We start from the raw sequence: 16,161 nt of genomic DNA on the forward strand, positions 1-16,161 counted from the left end.
GGAAAGGCCAGGTACGGCAGAGGAGTGAGGAAAGGTGTAAATGTTTTAGACCTGGGAATAAAGCAGGCAATAAAGGAGGAAGCATAGGGTGGCACTTCGAAGTATGAAGAGGAGGATGAGAAGGAGAATTTGAAATGCAGCAGATCCAAGATGCAGCAGGGTTCGTGCTTTCCTCCAAGTGAAACAGTTTGAAATCAGCACCCTAAACCCTCGAGGAACCTTGAGATGAGACGTCTGAGGGTTTTGTTAACGGTGGACAGTGACATGCTGAGGTGTGAAACATGAGGAGCTCGGCTCAGTTGCACTGCTTAAACGTTCAGCCTTTAAACTACATTTGTGTTCAGGGTGAGCTTTGAATGGAAGCATGGAACAGAAGTGTCTTTATGGCAGACTGACTAAGATAATGAGCTTCCAACCCCTTAATTAGGTTTGTCCTCATGGTGGCTTCAGTCTCTGTGACGGGATGATGATTCCATTTTAATTTTATCATTCATTTTTAAATTACAGCTCTGCTTTGAGAGCAGGAACATTTTTTAAACATGGTTAAATGCTTAAGATGACACAAACATGAGGTTTATGTCTACGGTGGTTTCAAGGTAAGGGGAGAAATCTGGTAAGACCATGGGGCTCAAGGTTTTAGGGTCAACTGGGCCCAGTTGTCTCTGATGCTTCACAGGTTTCTGTAACACGGTCTTTTCCAACTGCAGACAGAATTTGTTGTTGTAAGTGATCAAAGGTGGAACACCTGTAGGTGCTGTTTGCACAATATTTATTTTGACTCATTATTTTCTTTGCCTGTTCAGAAAACCTCTCTCTCGCTCTCCCACTCAGGTTGATAAGAACCGATTTATTTGTGGAAGTAGATAAGCAGCAGGTAGCGCCCCGGGTGAACCAGAGGTTCAGCGACAGGCGGAGTCAAAAGACCCAGGTAGAGGATAAGAATCAGGCCTGTGCGCCTGAGACCGTAGGATAATCAGCATTTGCATATCAGGTATCTGGCTGGCAGCTAATGATTCACGAGTGAGGCACCGAGCAGGAGAGCTGTAAGGGCTTCTTCACTGGATCCCCTTCATAATAAAATAAGACTTTGTTTTAAGTATTTTTAAAAAGTACTTCATTAAAAAATGATTCAAATAAAGTATCACTTTTTCACATTGATCTCCCTGGTGAAGGTTTGTCAGATGAAAAATAAACTGGGGCTACTGACCAGCCAAGAAACCCCAACACCCCCAATGCCAAGTGTCCTCTGTGCAAATGATACCACCTACAGCACAAAAAGGCTCTTGGAGACCTCTGCACCCTTAGCTAAGAGAGCTCAAGCAGAAGCCAAACAGAGAGCCACTTGTCTGGAGGTGCAAAAGCCAGGGTGGATTTTCTCTGCTTTCTAAAGGCGTCTGCAATTACGTGTGCGTTTATGCTACAAGGACACAATCAGAGAGAGTTTTTAGTGTCGTCAGGAACATTGTAACCCTTCTCCGAACTGCTCTGAAACCACGAGGTTAACCTGTTAGCCTTGGATGTCTTGGACACAGATGACTGTGTGCTCTTTTGTGCTGAGATTAAACTCGACCACCTCCTGTTTGTCATGCACAGATGTTGGCTTGTCCTCAGTGATGGTGGCCCAAGGGTAAACAGATGCCAGAGGATTAGGGAGAGAATGAGGGGACGCAAGATGGAAACACTGGGCAGATCCTCAGCTGCTGAGATGATGATACGCTAGATTTGGAGAGAGAGATGTGATGCAGCTGGAGTGTAGGCCGAGAGATTGGAGACGGGAAGAGAAGGACAAAGTGAGAGAGAGCGAGAAAATGGATGTAACTGTGTTGGCTCTTTGTCGATAGGCAGGATCTTTAGTTTGTACCTTAAACATTTTGTATTTCAAATCAAAAGGGAAAAGTAAATACATCATTCACTACAGTGGGGGTTTTACAGTACAAACAAAACTTGGTTTAAATATTCAAAGCTTCAAAAAGCAACTCAAAGGTGGCAGCGTCCTGTCCTGGAAGGAAATAAGAGGAAGAAATGTTGAACATGGAGCTGGGGGAGTGGTGGGGGGTTAGTTATGTGTAGTTAGCCATTGTGTTGCACAAAACAATTCATTAATTACATGGCATCCTCAGATATCGCTCTTCCCTGTAAATTCTTCCTCTCTTGTGTTCTTGGCAGGCCGTGCACACCAGACTTAAGCCACCGTGAACGGTGCTGATGGAGTCAGTGGTGGAGGGGTTTGGGGATTCAGGGGAGGGAGGCTAAGGAAACTGCTGCAAGGTCAAAGCCATCTGGTCCTTTGACCACCTGGGATGCTGTGTGTGTGTGTGTGTTGTTTTGCGTTGCGATGCCACCGGCCTGTCCGTTGTTACATAACAGCTCTGACAGGCACATTGCTGCAGCAGCTCTGACGGAGCGCTGTGGTTGGGTGTGGGTTTTGTTTTGTGCTCTTGACTATGACTCGGTAAGAACGTTCAGTGAAGTGTGACAGCGTTTTCACATAGAAAGAGAAGATGTGAAGCTAAATGGCGCTTTTCTTTTTCCTGGCCTCAAAGTTCACATCTTCATTTTTCTCATCTGCTTACCGCTCTGATCCTTAGTCAGTTCAAATGCTCCGACGTGCACGCTCATGATGTGGTCTTCAAGAACCAACAGTCCCAGCATAAGAAGCTTTGGTGATGCTCATTCACATGTAGCACGCCCGTACCAGTCGACTCAGCCTGTCCTTGTTACAGCTTTCCCTCTCAACACAGCTGCAGCACTCGTCCTAAGTCTGGATGCATCTGACTTCTGACCGCTGCTGAACTCATCTGTGGTTCATTCAGCCCAGAATCTCAGCCACTCGCAGTTCGTTCACCTCTCTCCTTAAATAAACATGGACATCACGTTCGGGTTTGCTCAGACTAGTCAGGCACACTGGGACACAAAGGACGGTGTGTTTACATCGCTCGTATGGCTGTCTTTGATAGACATTCCCAAATCGTTCTTCCTCTTTGGAGGAAATTAATTGCCAGCCTTGATCGAGGAGCAGAGCTGAAAATAATCCAGTTTCCTTGAAAACTGGCAAATCAGGTCATTTTGAAAGCAGCCACTGTTTCCTACACTCCGTCCTTTTCTTGTGTTAATTGGTGCAGACAGACAGGCTTTGGTTTGTCTGGGTGAAGGTCTCCTGTATCAGTCTGCTGTGATCCCTCTGAGCACTGCAGCATCATGAATGTAAAGAAGGGTCTTCAGGCTGTTCCTTCCTGGGTGAATGAAGGACAACCATGCACATGGCAGGACATCTAACGGGACAAAATGTGAGATACAGACTTTGAAGTCTGAGCATGTTACAGGATCTCTGAAGGTCAATGGAAAAGCCTTTTGTATGATCTAACGGCTCATTTCCCGAGAACATCTTTGTTCGACAGCTCTGACTGATGAGGACACGCCTCACTGTCCTTTCTGTCTCTGCTCCTATCTCTCTTCCTTTGTCATTTTACGAGGTTTTGAAGGCCACTACGGGCGTTCGACTGACGGCACTGATAATATACTGTATTTATGCAAGTCTGAATATTCATATTCAGCTAGTTTCATGTTAAGACCCGACTGATGTTCAGTCTGTTCTCTGTTATTTGACTGTGAAGGACGTGGAACGGTGCTGTGTTTGATATGTCAAAGCTGATACATTGTTGGATTTATTTATTTATTTTTGGTAGTAATAGAAATTTAAAAATAAGGATGAAGTGCTGCTGGTTCGATTTCCTCTTGTTGGACAAGGGCTGTTTTTTGTTTGGCCCACGGATCAAGGAGGAATTTGATCTGTCTCCTTAATAACTTTAATTGGGCCCGTTCTCTTTTCTCATTTACTTTCTGCATAAGAGACAATTGAGATATTTATTTAAGGCTGAAATGACATGTGGATGTAATCAATTACATCTCTTATGCAAATGACACATTTCAACACAACAAGTTTGAAAAAACTGTTTCTGCTTTTTATCATCTTTCAAATTTTCTGCCTAAATGAAAACAGGATTTCATAAGCATCGGTAAGAAAGACTGAACCGAAAAGATCCAAGTGATACCCGGGTGTTCATGTGTGCTACCCGTTGTCCTCCCTGTCTTCATGCTTCTTTTTCCATTTCTCGTTTGACTTAACAAGTTAAAGCTGGTGTAATAACTGAAGCACCCACAGAGCCAAACTGTTTCTCCACATGCAGCGGCTCTGAGAGGGACTCTCCTGTATTACTTACTCTCAGCCTCCCCCCGGAGGCTTGTCTCTGAACATTTCACAGGGTGGAAGCACAGTGATTAAGATGTGGGAAAGTGAATAAGAGGGAGTGAGAGGAGAAGCAACGCTGAGGAGGAACAGAAAGGCAAAGTTAAACGAGATGGGAAAAAGGCCGGCAGGCAGATATGTGGCAAGCAAGAGAGATTAAGTGGGATATAGGAAGTGACGGGGAGAAAGAAAGGAAAGGGAGAGGTGGGTAAAAATAGAAACAGAAGGAGAGAGAGAGAGAGGGAGAGGGTGAAAGGGAGGGAGGAGGAAAAACTGGAACAGTGATGGGAAGAGAAGGTGGAGAAAGACAGGAACACAAACAACTGAGCAGAGATGGAAGTGGAAAAGATTCTCCGGGAAGGGGATGGAGGAAATGAAAACGAGAGTTGGACTAAAAGATCGAAAATAGAGAACTGAGATGTTCTCGTCATGCACAGTCAGTGTGGTGCAGCGCACACACTGTTGAAAGCAGAAGTGATCGGCTGTGGTGACACACCTTTGTAGACCAGGCCGTGGAGACGGAAGTTGCTCTGTCACCCTGTCAGTACGTTGCTGTGTTGGTCCCACTGAAGGGAACGGCTACAGCATTAAAAATGACATTTCCCACAGCCACGATCTGTCATCATTGTGGTGACAGTTGGGGGAAGTCATGTCCTCTTTCAACACAGCTGCAACCACATGCACAAAACACAGTAGGGCTGTTATGTCCAAAGGAGCAGGGCAGCCTACTGACAGCAGCCAGTAATGGAAAGACCAAGCTGGACCGAGTCTTGGTGTCGGGACAGGAGCGGTTTGTGATGTCGATGGGTTGTAATCGTTTGTCTCTGCCTATTGTTCTCATTAAGATTAGTTTAAATTTACCGGTTTAAACGTTGACATCGTGAGTGTGAGTGGAAGCAATAATTAAGGGATTCATCTAACTGATAATGGTCTCAGTCGTTCAGTGGATAAAATATCAATAAACACTGAGAAATGCCTGTTTCCTGAAGCCCAAGGAGATTTTTTTTAGTCCAACCAAGGATTTGCATCCATACATGTCCAGGTCACTATAATGTTGAGACAAAAAGCAACATATTCTCATCTAATGCTGAAAAATTAGTTGCACTCAGATCAACTATTAACGAGCAGCAGTAAATACAAAAAAATGGCAAGTAAATGGTAAACTGTGTGCTGAGTGAGAGTAGCTACTTCATCAGGAGCTCTGTGGACGTCAGTCCATGTCCATCTGTCCTTCCTCCGTCTCGTCCAAATGTAGGATTTTGTTCTCGGTGTTTCTCTTTTCTCAAACAACTTCTGTATGAATTAGAACGGTAGATAGATAAATTGTTTGTGAGTTTAAATGAGAATTCACGTTCTTGGGGGAGCTTTGCAGTTGTGTAGCAGAGTAGCTGTTGTCACAGCCTGTTATTGTCCAGTGTCTTGTCTCTGTGCTCTTTCCTGACTGCAGATCACACATAGCTGTAATGTTCATGTGTCCGCTTACTTTTGACCATGCAGCACAAACGAGTCAACAATGCCTGACGGTGTTTTGTCTTTTTATTTTTTACTTCCCGCAGCTTTGATTTGCCTTCTGTTCCTGCCGCTCATCTCTCCCTCGTTCACCTTCTCCTTTACTCTCTCACGTTGGCGTTGGTTTTGAACGCCGGCTGAAGGATGAAGCGTTGACGTGTGACGTGCCTGCAGCTGACATGTTGACACCACTAAGAGAAAACTAGGATTAACAGGAATGAAATGTCAACTTCATGGTTTTCACACTGTGTTTACTTGTTTGTCTGTTGTTGTGATTTACTTTTCTGTAAGGTGCTTTTATTTTGTGCATTTTGATTTCATTTATAAAACTCGTGCACAAAGTTTTGCTTTGATTACACGGTACGCAGAAGTTCAGTCTAAGTAAAACCAGTCTGTTTTCTGAACAGAACTGTTTACTGTGAAGACAGCCTCAGTTTTCTTCAGCCGTTTCTTATTTTTGCACTGTGTCGTCTCTGTGAAGAGATTTAATGCTGCGTGGACTCTGGGCCTCTGTGTGGCTCCAGCTGAGCCCTGTAGAGATGGAGGTGGAGAGAGCAGGGCAGGAACAGGCAGCAGAGTTCGGACAGTTTTTGCTTTAAGATGTTAGAATGCTTGTGATGCTCTCAGGCAGATCGCTGGGATTTACTGCAAGGCGTCTGCAATGATTCATCACTTCATGTAATGTCTTTGCTCAAGTCTGACATCCTCTATAATTGCACACGCCGCGCTGTCTCTCCCAGAGCAGAAGGTGGAGGTCAGTGCCGTCAGCTCCCGCTAACACACAAGTAGAGGGAAGGTGAGGATTCGTTTAGTGCTGCTGACACCTTCCTACACACAAACGTGCAGTAAACACAGAGACAACAGAGGGGACACAGAACAGTTTACACTGAGACAGAGTGTTGTCACTCCTTCTCCATCTTAGTTTTATACTTGGGTTGTTTTTTTTAATCTGTGGCTGTGCAGAGTCATTGTGGGCAACACTGTGAGGACGACGTCTTTACACCAGTTTGTCAGATGTTTCCTTCACTCATGAGCCAAAAACAGAGGCATCCCTGTCTGTTTTATCTGGAGCTGCATGGATTAATTCTTTTATCAAATTTTGATAATTGATTGTTTTTCATTTTCTAGCTAAATTGCTAAAATGTTTCTGACCAGAGGAAGTGTTGTCACATGCTTTTGTTCTTTCATTTAAATATTGTTTACCTTTAATTTGGATGTTTATTAGTAAATTTTGCAAAAAAAGTAAAGTATTTCATTATGACCTGCGCTTGAAAACGCGTACATGAGTGAGAAGTCTGACTCTGGTCCTGCATCCGTTGCATGTGGTGATTACTGTAGCTGTGCACAGAGTCAAACCTCTGCCTTCGCTCTGAGGCCTTTGCTCAGGAAACAACAGCCTTATCTTGTGTCAGCAGCTGAATCGTGTTTACAGCTTCATGTGAATCAGATGAGTGATGTCAGTGACGTCTTGGGTAACGCAGCTCTCCAGCAGGACAACAGTGAGCTTTGCTGTTCGGCCTTCATGCTGTAAAGTTCCTATTCTTAAAAATCTCATCTGGGTAATTGTTGGCCAGGTCTCTGCTTCACTGTGCGTTTATGAAGTTTTTGTAGACTTAAAACTCAATAACACAAAGTACTTTATGCACGAGTTTCTGGAGTGAAGCAGCCATGTTACTTTGATGGTCAAAGTTATTTCTCAAGCAAAAGAGACAAATATTCCTTGATTCTGAAATGTGAGGATTTCCTACTTTTCTCTGTCGTGTCAGTTGGAAATATTTGCGTTTTAGACTATTGTTTGAACAAAAGAAGTGCTATCCATATGTCAGTCTCTGGGAAAGTTGGTCTGGCATTTTGGCGACGTAATGTTTGATTAGTAATTGGGGAAAAATTGGTATATTAAACTGTAATTAAAACAGGTGTTGGTTCCAGTCCTAACATATTTTTGGAAAATTCTAAACACAGAATGGTGATGCCCAAACTCAGTCATCATTCAGGCTTCTTACACGAAGAACTAGAACTTCTATTCCATTCTCCAGATGTTAAACTTAATGAAAAGTACATTGCAGATGAGGAGAACAGTAGTTTCTCCTGAGACAACCCAGCAGAAAAATGAGGGACAGCAACAACCTTTAATACAAAACCAAGATTTGCTTTCTACAAACTCGATCTGATGACGACTCCTTATTGTGTGCAGCACCACAGCGGGTTCATGAAGATGTTGTAGAATGCAGTCTGAATATTCACAAGCAGCGGCAGACGTGAAGACAAAGATGATGGAGCCCTCGTTGTTATTAACGAGTCACTGCTCCATAACCAACAGATGTAACATTTAGGAAGTGATTTCTCTGTTCAGATCATGATGAAATAGTTTGACCCGTTTGCCCCTCGTTAACCACAGTGACTCAGATCCATCTAACTGTAGGTAACAGGTATATTGTAGCTGTAAATAGGGTCTGCAGGCATAACGTTGACACGGTGGGCTGACTGAAGGTTTCCTCAGGCAACAACAAAATTTATTACAACATCACAAAAAGTATTGATGGATTTTTAAAATGATAAAAGGTTTAATACAGAGACATCCTGCAGACTCGCGTGGTCCATAATGGTGTTGCTACTGGAATTGTTAAACTGTGATTGGACTGACTGACAACAGCTGTGATCATGTGACCTTCTATGTGTTGCCCTCAGACTCAGCTGGAGGCCCAGAAGGCCACCCAGGACTTCCAGAGAGCCACCGAGGTCCTGCGGGCGGCGAAGGAGACCATCTCCCTGGCCGAGCAGCGGCTCCTGGAGGAGGACAACCGGCAGTTTGACTCTGCCTGGCAGGAGATGCTGAACCACGCCACCCAGCGGGTGAGGAGGGGGAGAGGGGGAATTGATCTGACACCATTATATCTCTACATTTCACTTGCGTACATGAACATTCCCCATTTGTTTCTTTTGAAAACGGACATTCTCAGCCAACTTGTTGTTATCCTTCATGTACTCCCCTACACTGACAGCACATCGTTTGGCCTCGGTGTGTGGCTGATGGTGATATCTGATTGGCTGTTACAGGTGATGGAGGCAGAGCAGTCCAAGACCAGGAGCGAGCTGGTGCACAAGGAGACAGCGGCCAAATACACAGCAGCGACTGGCCATATGAAGCAGCTGGAGAAGAAACTCAGACGCACCATCAACAAGTCCAAGTAAGAGCCCCAGTCAGTGGGAGCGCCGCTGACGCCTGCGTCAGGATGATGTGTTTATTAATGTGGCTGCTCATGGCATTGTAACCTGTAAAATCCATACCGGGCCATGTTAGTGCTGGAGTGTTACTGTAGTGTGGTCAGAGTTTTAGAATAACATCGAGACACATGTTGAGAAAAGTTGTGAAATGTCCTGTTACGTTGTAATATTACAAAAAGTCAGAATATGACAAAGTTCTGGTCAACTGAGGACGTAGGAGCGAAGACGGTGCTGGAGGATCCATAACCGAGAATCCACAAGACCAGTATTTGTGGAAGTGTTTTGTGAACTGACACGCCCCTTTATCAGAAATCAGTTGGTGATTAGACACGTCTGATGAAGGATCTGAGGAAAGGACGTCTCATGTCACTAATAACATGTTTCCTCCAGTTCTTTCTTCTTTCATGTTTTTCTTGCACCTTATGTGGGCAGGACTGAAATGCAAGCGAGGGAACCGACGGTGCTTATGGGACCTGGGATGTTCCCATTCTGCTGTATAGTGCAGTTTGTATCACCGGTGGTTTGACAGTTTCCCACATTTCCGCTCAGTGGAATTTAGCTGCTCTCCCTGCTGGCTAATTGGCTAGCTGAAGCCAAGAACTACAGTTCACGCAGCAGAGTTTTGTCAGATCTGTTCTGGAGAACAGAAGTTGTACTGCAGTAATACAACAACAGCTTGTTGTTGTTTCTGTCCTGGTCTAATATTTGGCATCGGTCGTGTTACTGCAGCAGCATGTGGTCACAGCGAGGTGGCGAACTGCAGGCTGTCAGCACACGACCGGCTGTTAGTGGGGGATGTCAGCAGACAGAGAAGGAAAGCCTTGTGCCAGTCCCATCAACAGGTTCGTTAGATGAGTCATGCGTCTCACTCTCACACACTCGGGTTCCAGGACAGTGTCTCTCTCCATCACGCTTGAATCAGATGCTGAAAACCGGTCTGATGAGGTGGAATCGTCTGAGGTGACCATGTGGTTTCTGGTTGTCTAGGCAGGTTTAAACACATCCAGACGTTCCACCCTGATGTGGGCTGGTGTCTTTACTGTAACGTTCATCCAGTGGTGGAAAGTACGTGGGTCTAGACCTTACTTTGTAAAGTGTCCTTAGACAACTTATGTTGTGATTTGGCGCTATACAAATAAAATTGAATAGAATAGAATTGGAAAATACTTGAGTACAATGTTGAGATATCCGTACTTAATGACATTTTAGACGCAAGTATTGTACTTTTTACTCACTGCGTTTATTTGATAACTTTAGTTACTTTTCAGAATCAGAATAATTATACAAAATACAATATAATTGCCAGGCTTTATTGACCCCTGGTGGGAAATTCATAAAATACCCAGCAGTACTTTAAATTATAAGCAAGTAAGGTAGTTAAAATGAGGTCCACCTTGATGAGCTGCAGCATTAAATGTGATGTACACAATAATATAATCCAAAAATATGATGTATATAAATGGAAAATTAGCTATTCTGCATAATGAGTACTTTTACTTTTGGTACTTTAAGTATATTTTGATGCAAGACTTCTTCTTGTAAAAGTATTTTTACACTGTGATATTGCTACTTTTAACGTTAGTCATTTCTGTAGTTCTTCCACCACTGAGCGTGTCAGTATCGCATCGCCCTCCTCTATTTAGCTCAGGGTGGCTGCTCTGCACAGCAGCGAAACCTGGTCTCAGCCATAACCACATTATAGCCACACTGGTCTGTTTTCAGCAGGCAGTCAGGTGTTTAAAGGAGAAGTCTGGGTAAATCTGGAACAGTCATGAGTCTCTCCTCTCCACATCACAGGGTAAATGACACAGCTGTTCCCCTCAGTATTTCAGCAGATTCTGCTCATTCCTCGTGTGCTTTAAAAGTGTCAGTCATATTTTTGTCCTGCATTTCTCAGATCGCCTGCTGCTCAGCTTTGGACTTTTAGTTAAAGATCAGATTTTTGTACGTTAAAGTGGAAGAAATGGTTAGACTTCAGATTTTTTCCACTGTGTCTAAATATTTATATAAAAAAAAGGTAAATTATTTTCTCTAATTAACTGAGAAAATAGTCCATCAGGAAACGGTCAAACATGCCCATCACAGTTTCTTAAACCTAGAGGTGGTGCATCAGGAAATGTGTCGACGGTAAAGACTAAAAGCCAGTGAAGTAAACAGGGATGTTTAACTCTGGTAATTTCCAGCACTTGGTTCAGTACATGGTTTTTTTTTTTCCCCCGGTCTGGATCCAGCCTTGCTGTGTGTTGCCTCAGCAGGGTATTAATCTGTTCACTCATCCAACATCACAGCCCCGTTATCTCCCCATCGTCCTCCAGGTTGCCATGGTGATGATGTTGGATAGTGCTCTTTTATGGGTTGCTGTTTTCCCTCTCTTATCTAATCTCACTCTCCTCCTCCTCCGCAGGCCCTACTTTGAGATGAAGACGAAGTACTATCTGCAGCTGGAGGTACGTGACCGCTGCGGTTTATGTAGCACTGTTGGATCTTCATCAAGAGTTAAATACCTTGACCACACCACAGTGTTGAGGTTTGTCCCCTGTAGTGTAGAAAGGTCTGTGTGCTTCAGACTGGAATCACACTGGAGATTTACTCAAGCTCAGATCACAGCTGTTGGAAGTGTTTAAAACAAAGAGCACAATTAACATGAGTGGGTGCTGTGCAACAGAGAGTCTGACAATATCTAATCAGCATTAACTAAGAAGTAACAAGTCCAGCGTTGGTGGCAGTGTCTCCAGACCTCGTTTGATTTCATCTTGAGAGAAAATGCTGCCAGAATTAAATGGTTGACTGTCCAGAGCACTTTCACCTCACACATACCGATGCATGCCTTACAAGTAAATCACGAGACTTGACATGAGGGCAGGTTTTAATAGTTTTTTCAGTCCAGGTGTCGTGCTGGAATTTAGTGGAGCTTGGCAGAGAATTGTATTACTGAGAAAACATCAGTTTAAAAAAAAATCAAATCACAAGAACTGTTCACCAAATGTTTGGAGTGGTTTTGTTAGTCTCTGTGGATGTTTATTAGTGTGCTCTGAGTCCAATAGCATTGTCGTCTATTGTTCATCACAACACTCCTACTCTCCTCCAGAACCTGAAGAAGACAGTGGACGAGCAACAGGCCAAGCTGACCCAGGCCAAAGGAGAGTACAAGTCGGCCCTCAGGAACCTGGAGATGATCTCCGACGAGATCCACGAGCGACGACGGAGCTCCGCCATGGGTCCCCGGGGTCGCGGTGTGGGTGCAGAGGGCGACAGTGTATCAGGAGACAACTTTATGAGCTTGAAGATGGAGTCGGACGAAATATCGAGTGAGTATAGTGCAACATATCTGTGTCACGTCACCCTTTTGGTCTTAAGTCATGTTGACTTCAGCTGTAAAAGCGAGTCACTGTGTGTAACCTTGACACATTGAAAACATCCAGATCAGTGGAGGACACATAGCGACAAGTCTACAGCTGAAGGAATCAGTCTATATAATGTGGAATACTAGGATGGTGTCACCATGGTAACTGCAGATAAGGCACCGATTACATGCTACCAGTTAACGTTTATAACGAAGAAACGTGGAGCTGTGCAGATTATTAAGAGCCGCTGTTCATTGCTTTGATTCATGTTGGAAAATGCAACACCTGCTGGATGTGATGTGACAGAACTGCCTCAGTTCTATTTTTATCTGTTTGCTCACACTTATTCACCCTTTTTCTTCCTTCTGCTCATCTTTCCCTGTCCCTCTTCCTCTGACCTATTTTCACCCTTCTCTCCCTCCGTCTTGTCTTCCACTCTTCCTTTTTCTTCTCCCCTCATGTCTTACCTTCCACCCTACATCCTTCTCTCTATTGTTCATTCTCCTCCATCTTTCTCCCTTCCCTCTCTAACCCCCCCACTCTCTTGCTCCCTTTTACATTCTCAACTTCCTTCACTTCCTACGTTCCTTCTCCCATCACTCCATCTCACCTTCTTGCACTTTGTTCTCTTCCTCCTCCTCCACCTTTTCCTGCCATCCCCCTTATATCCCTTTCTCTCATCACAATGGAGCATCATCTCCTCCTTTTCTTCCTTCTCAGGCAGTAACTCCATGTCCACCTTCTTGTCTCACTTTCTCCTCTCTCCTCCCCCTCAGTGGCGTCTATGTGCTTCGATGATGAGGTTTGTGGCAGTAACATCATGTCTGAAGAAGACTCAGAGACTCGCTCCACATGCAGTCTGGGTTCATTTCCCAGCAGCCCCCAGGAGCTCCTGTCACCCTGTCCCTTTGTCAGCTCATCCTCCTCTGCCTCCCCGTCACTGACTCCCGTCTCCTCGTCCTCGTCCTCCCCGACCCCTGTGTCCAGGCCTTGCAGTCTGGATCTTCCCAGCACTGTGTCGCTGTCAGACTTCGGCCTCATCTCGCTGGTGCTCGGGCCTCGCAGCGAATGTAGCGGAGCGTCGTCACCTGAATGTGACCTGGAGAGAGGTAGGTGATGGAAAATAGCTGCTGAAATGTGTCTCCACATCCAGACCAACATTTAGGTAATCAGATCAAATGCAGCAGGGCTCTAGTGCCCTCCCCCTGTCCAAACAGTTTGTTATGCTTGTCCTCCAGCTCTATAAAATTATAAACTATTCTTTATACTCATGTATCAGTGCACTCTAATCCAACGGTCTTCTAATCACTGTTGGAGTAGTGAACTACATGTACTCTAACATTAGCTTAGCTAGCCTTACTAGCTTGCTAATAACATGTTAGAAGAGCTGGATCTCAGCCAGTGACAGTGTTAAAAACAAACACGGAGAGGAGGAGCTGTTCAGACAGTCCGCTGTCATTGATTTAGGACAGGTTTAGGTCTTAGGTAATACTGTAAACTCCACTGAATGGCATTTCCTGCTGGCATGTGGCTTTGTACTATATTTTATCATTTTTATCACATGTACATTATCAAGCTGATCGCTGTTTTACAAAGTACTTTGAGCTACTTTTTCCTCAGTAGCTTCACATAACCAACCTAGATTGTTGGGTAGCTGTGCTGTGGTTCAGCGTCTTCCAGTGTGAAGTCACTGGTACGTTGCCAAGCTGCGCTCTCACTGAAGCTTCCCCAGCACTACTTATTATAAATCCTCCTCCCTGCAGGTGAGAATGTTCAGTGTGTGTTCAGATTGTTTCGCAGAGGCGTCGGTTCACCTGTGTGATCACTGTGGAGGCTGGAGTCTGTGTTACACAGAGATGTTTGTGGTCTGTAGCCCAGCCTCACTGATTCAGATGGGGTGGACACAATAACAGAAACAGCTCTCAGTATAACACAGTGCAGCTGGACAGCACCACAAACTGCAGCCTGCACAGTGACCACACAGGTGAACCACAAACCAAACATCATCACCTTCAGGAAGGAGGATTTACTGCAGCACTGTTGGGTTAGGCTGACTCAGTTTGAGCTGGGTGTTCCTCATAAACTGACTACTGAATGTATATTTTATTTAAAGATTAATCAATAATAAGACTGCAATCAACAATTATCGTCATTAATCTGCCAATTACTTTCTCTCTTAATTAATTAATTGTTTTGTCCATAAATGAAACCTAACGTCTAAATGTCTTGTTTTGTCCGATCAACAGCCCAAAATACTCGGTTTACTGTCATGTATGACAAAGAAATGCTTCCAGTCTTTACTCTTTAGCTTAAAAATGACAAATGATTATTTGGTGACCAAAACAGCTGCTTATTAATTCTGTGTTGACTAATCTTGCAGCTCTAAACAGCTCTAAGATAAGAACTGCTCAGCACTGGCTGTACATTCTGCAGCACATGCTGTTAGAAGTGACAAAGAGAAACCCAAGCGAGATGAGCTAAATCAGTTCTGGGTAAAGCCTCCTGCTCCACAGAGGAGCCTGTCAAAGTGCCAGCGGGCGAGCGCTCCACCTGGAGACAGTGTTAACTAACTTAGCTTTGCAAGTTACCAGTTAGTTCACACTGGAAGAAGCTGAACTCCAGCAGAGCTACTCTGGGAGAAATCTAGTTTGGTCAACTGAGGGTCCTTAGAAAAAGTAACGTTAGTTCACTCTACTTTGTAAAAAACAGATCAACTTGACACGACACAAAATTATAATACAAAAAAGTCACATGCCACTTAGTTGTTTATTACCTGAAACCTAAACCTGTCCTCAATCTAAATTTGGCCTTTTCACAAGGGCACAGAGATGAAGAGGGAGATTCAAACTGTATCAGAGCCAACTGACCAACTAATTAAAAAAAAAAGACCTACTGTTTTAATAATCTGCCATTTTCAAGCAAAATGTCCATAAACCTGATGGTTTCACATTTTGAAATGTGAGAATTTGATGCCAGACAAATCCAAGGCATTTAATGACGTCACCTTGTGCTCTAGGAGAGCGTGGCAGGTATTTTTCACTGGTTTCTGATGCTTTAGAGACCAAAAGATAAACTTAGTTACAGCCCACCTGTCTACATAAAAAAAAGAAATTCACTGACCTTCTCCTGTGCTGCAGGCGACCGGGCAGAAGGTACAGAGGGCGACTTGGACAACGCTCCCACCGCCACCAAAAACTGCTCGACTTCCAGCACCAAGAAGAGCTTCAGCCTGGAATCACGCTTCAGCTTTCTGAACCTGCGCCGCCCCCGAACCGACAATGGCAAAAACACAGACAGCTGCTGCCAGAAGGGCGAGCCCAGGCAGACGGTGGTCCTGGTCAAAGGAGTCTGAGAGACACAGGAGAGTCTGTCAGAGAGATTCAGACTGATAAACTGTTCATAAGCTAGTTGCCACAACTGCACTCCGTTCCCACACTCCATGGTCAAACAGACTGAATGTCATGGTTGGTGTCTATACTGTGGTTACCTGTACCCAGCTGTGGTGTGACTCCTGTCTTACGAAGGCCTCTGCACCTTTGGGCTCTCATGCCTGAGAACTAAAGAGCACTTATGTTGAAAAAGTCTAGGTGAAGGGTGATGAAAGGAAAGACATGGGTCCAGCAGAATCATCATTGTTTCCACTGAAAGCTGAAAAGCTTCTGTCACTAAAGTAGAACTAGCTGCCTGTGTACAACCTGTGATAAGTGATTTGATTGTTCCATCAGAATTGTTCACTGGCACTTACTGTAGCATGCACAGGTGGTCTTCTGCTTCATTTAACAGTTAACGAAAGTCAGTCGTGGGGATGTTCAATAAATTTCCGCTGTTAAACTTCTA

General features: G+C 44.4%; 1 protein-coding gene across 1 annotated transcript in view; it reads left to right on the plus strand.

Moving 5' to 3' along the window:
- Positions 1-16,161, plus strand: part of sh3bp5b (SH3-domain binding protein 5b (BTK-associated)) — a 21,712-nt gene extending 5,551 nt beyond the window's left edge. The window contains exons 4-9 of the mRNA XM_020615497.1: positions 8,444-8,608; positions 8,813-8,943; positions 11,385-11,427; positions 12,069-12,288; positions 13,101-13,433; positions 15,462-16,161. Of these exons, the coding sequence (XP_020471153.1) occupies positions 8,444-8,608; positions 8,813-8,943; positions 11,385-11,427; positions 12,069-12,288; positions 13,101-13,433; positions 15,462-15,676 (1,107 nt within the window). The 3' untranslated portion in view covers positions 15,677-16,161. The remainder of the gene's footprint in view (positions 1-8,443; positions 8,609-8,812; positions 8,944-11,384; positions 11,428-12,068; positions 12,289-13,100; positions 13,434-15,461) is intronic.

The sequence above is a fragment of the Monopterus albus genome, unplaced genomic scaffold (genome assembly GCF_001952655.1).
Source record: "Monopterus albus unplaced genomic scaffold, M_albus_1.0 scaffold166.1, whole genome shotgun sequence".
In the NCBI taxonomy this organism is placed as follows: domain Eukaryota; kingdom Metazoa; phylum Chordata; class Actinopteri; order Synbranchiformes; family Synbranchidae; genus Monopterus; species Monopterus albus.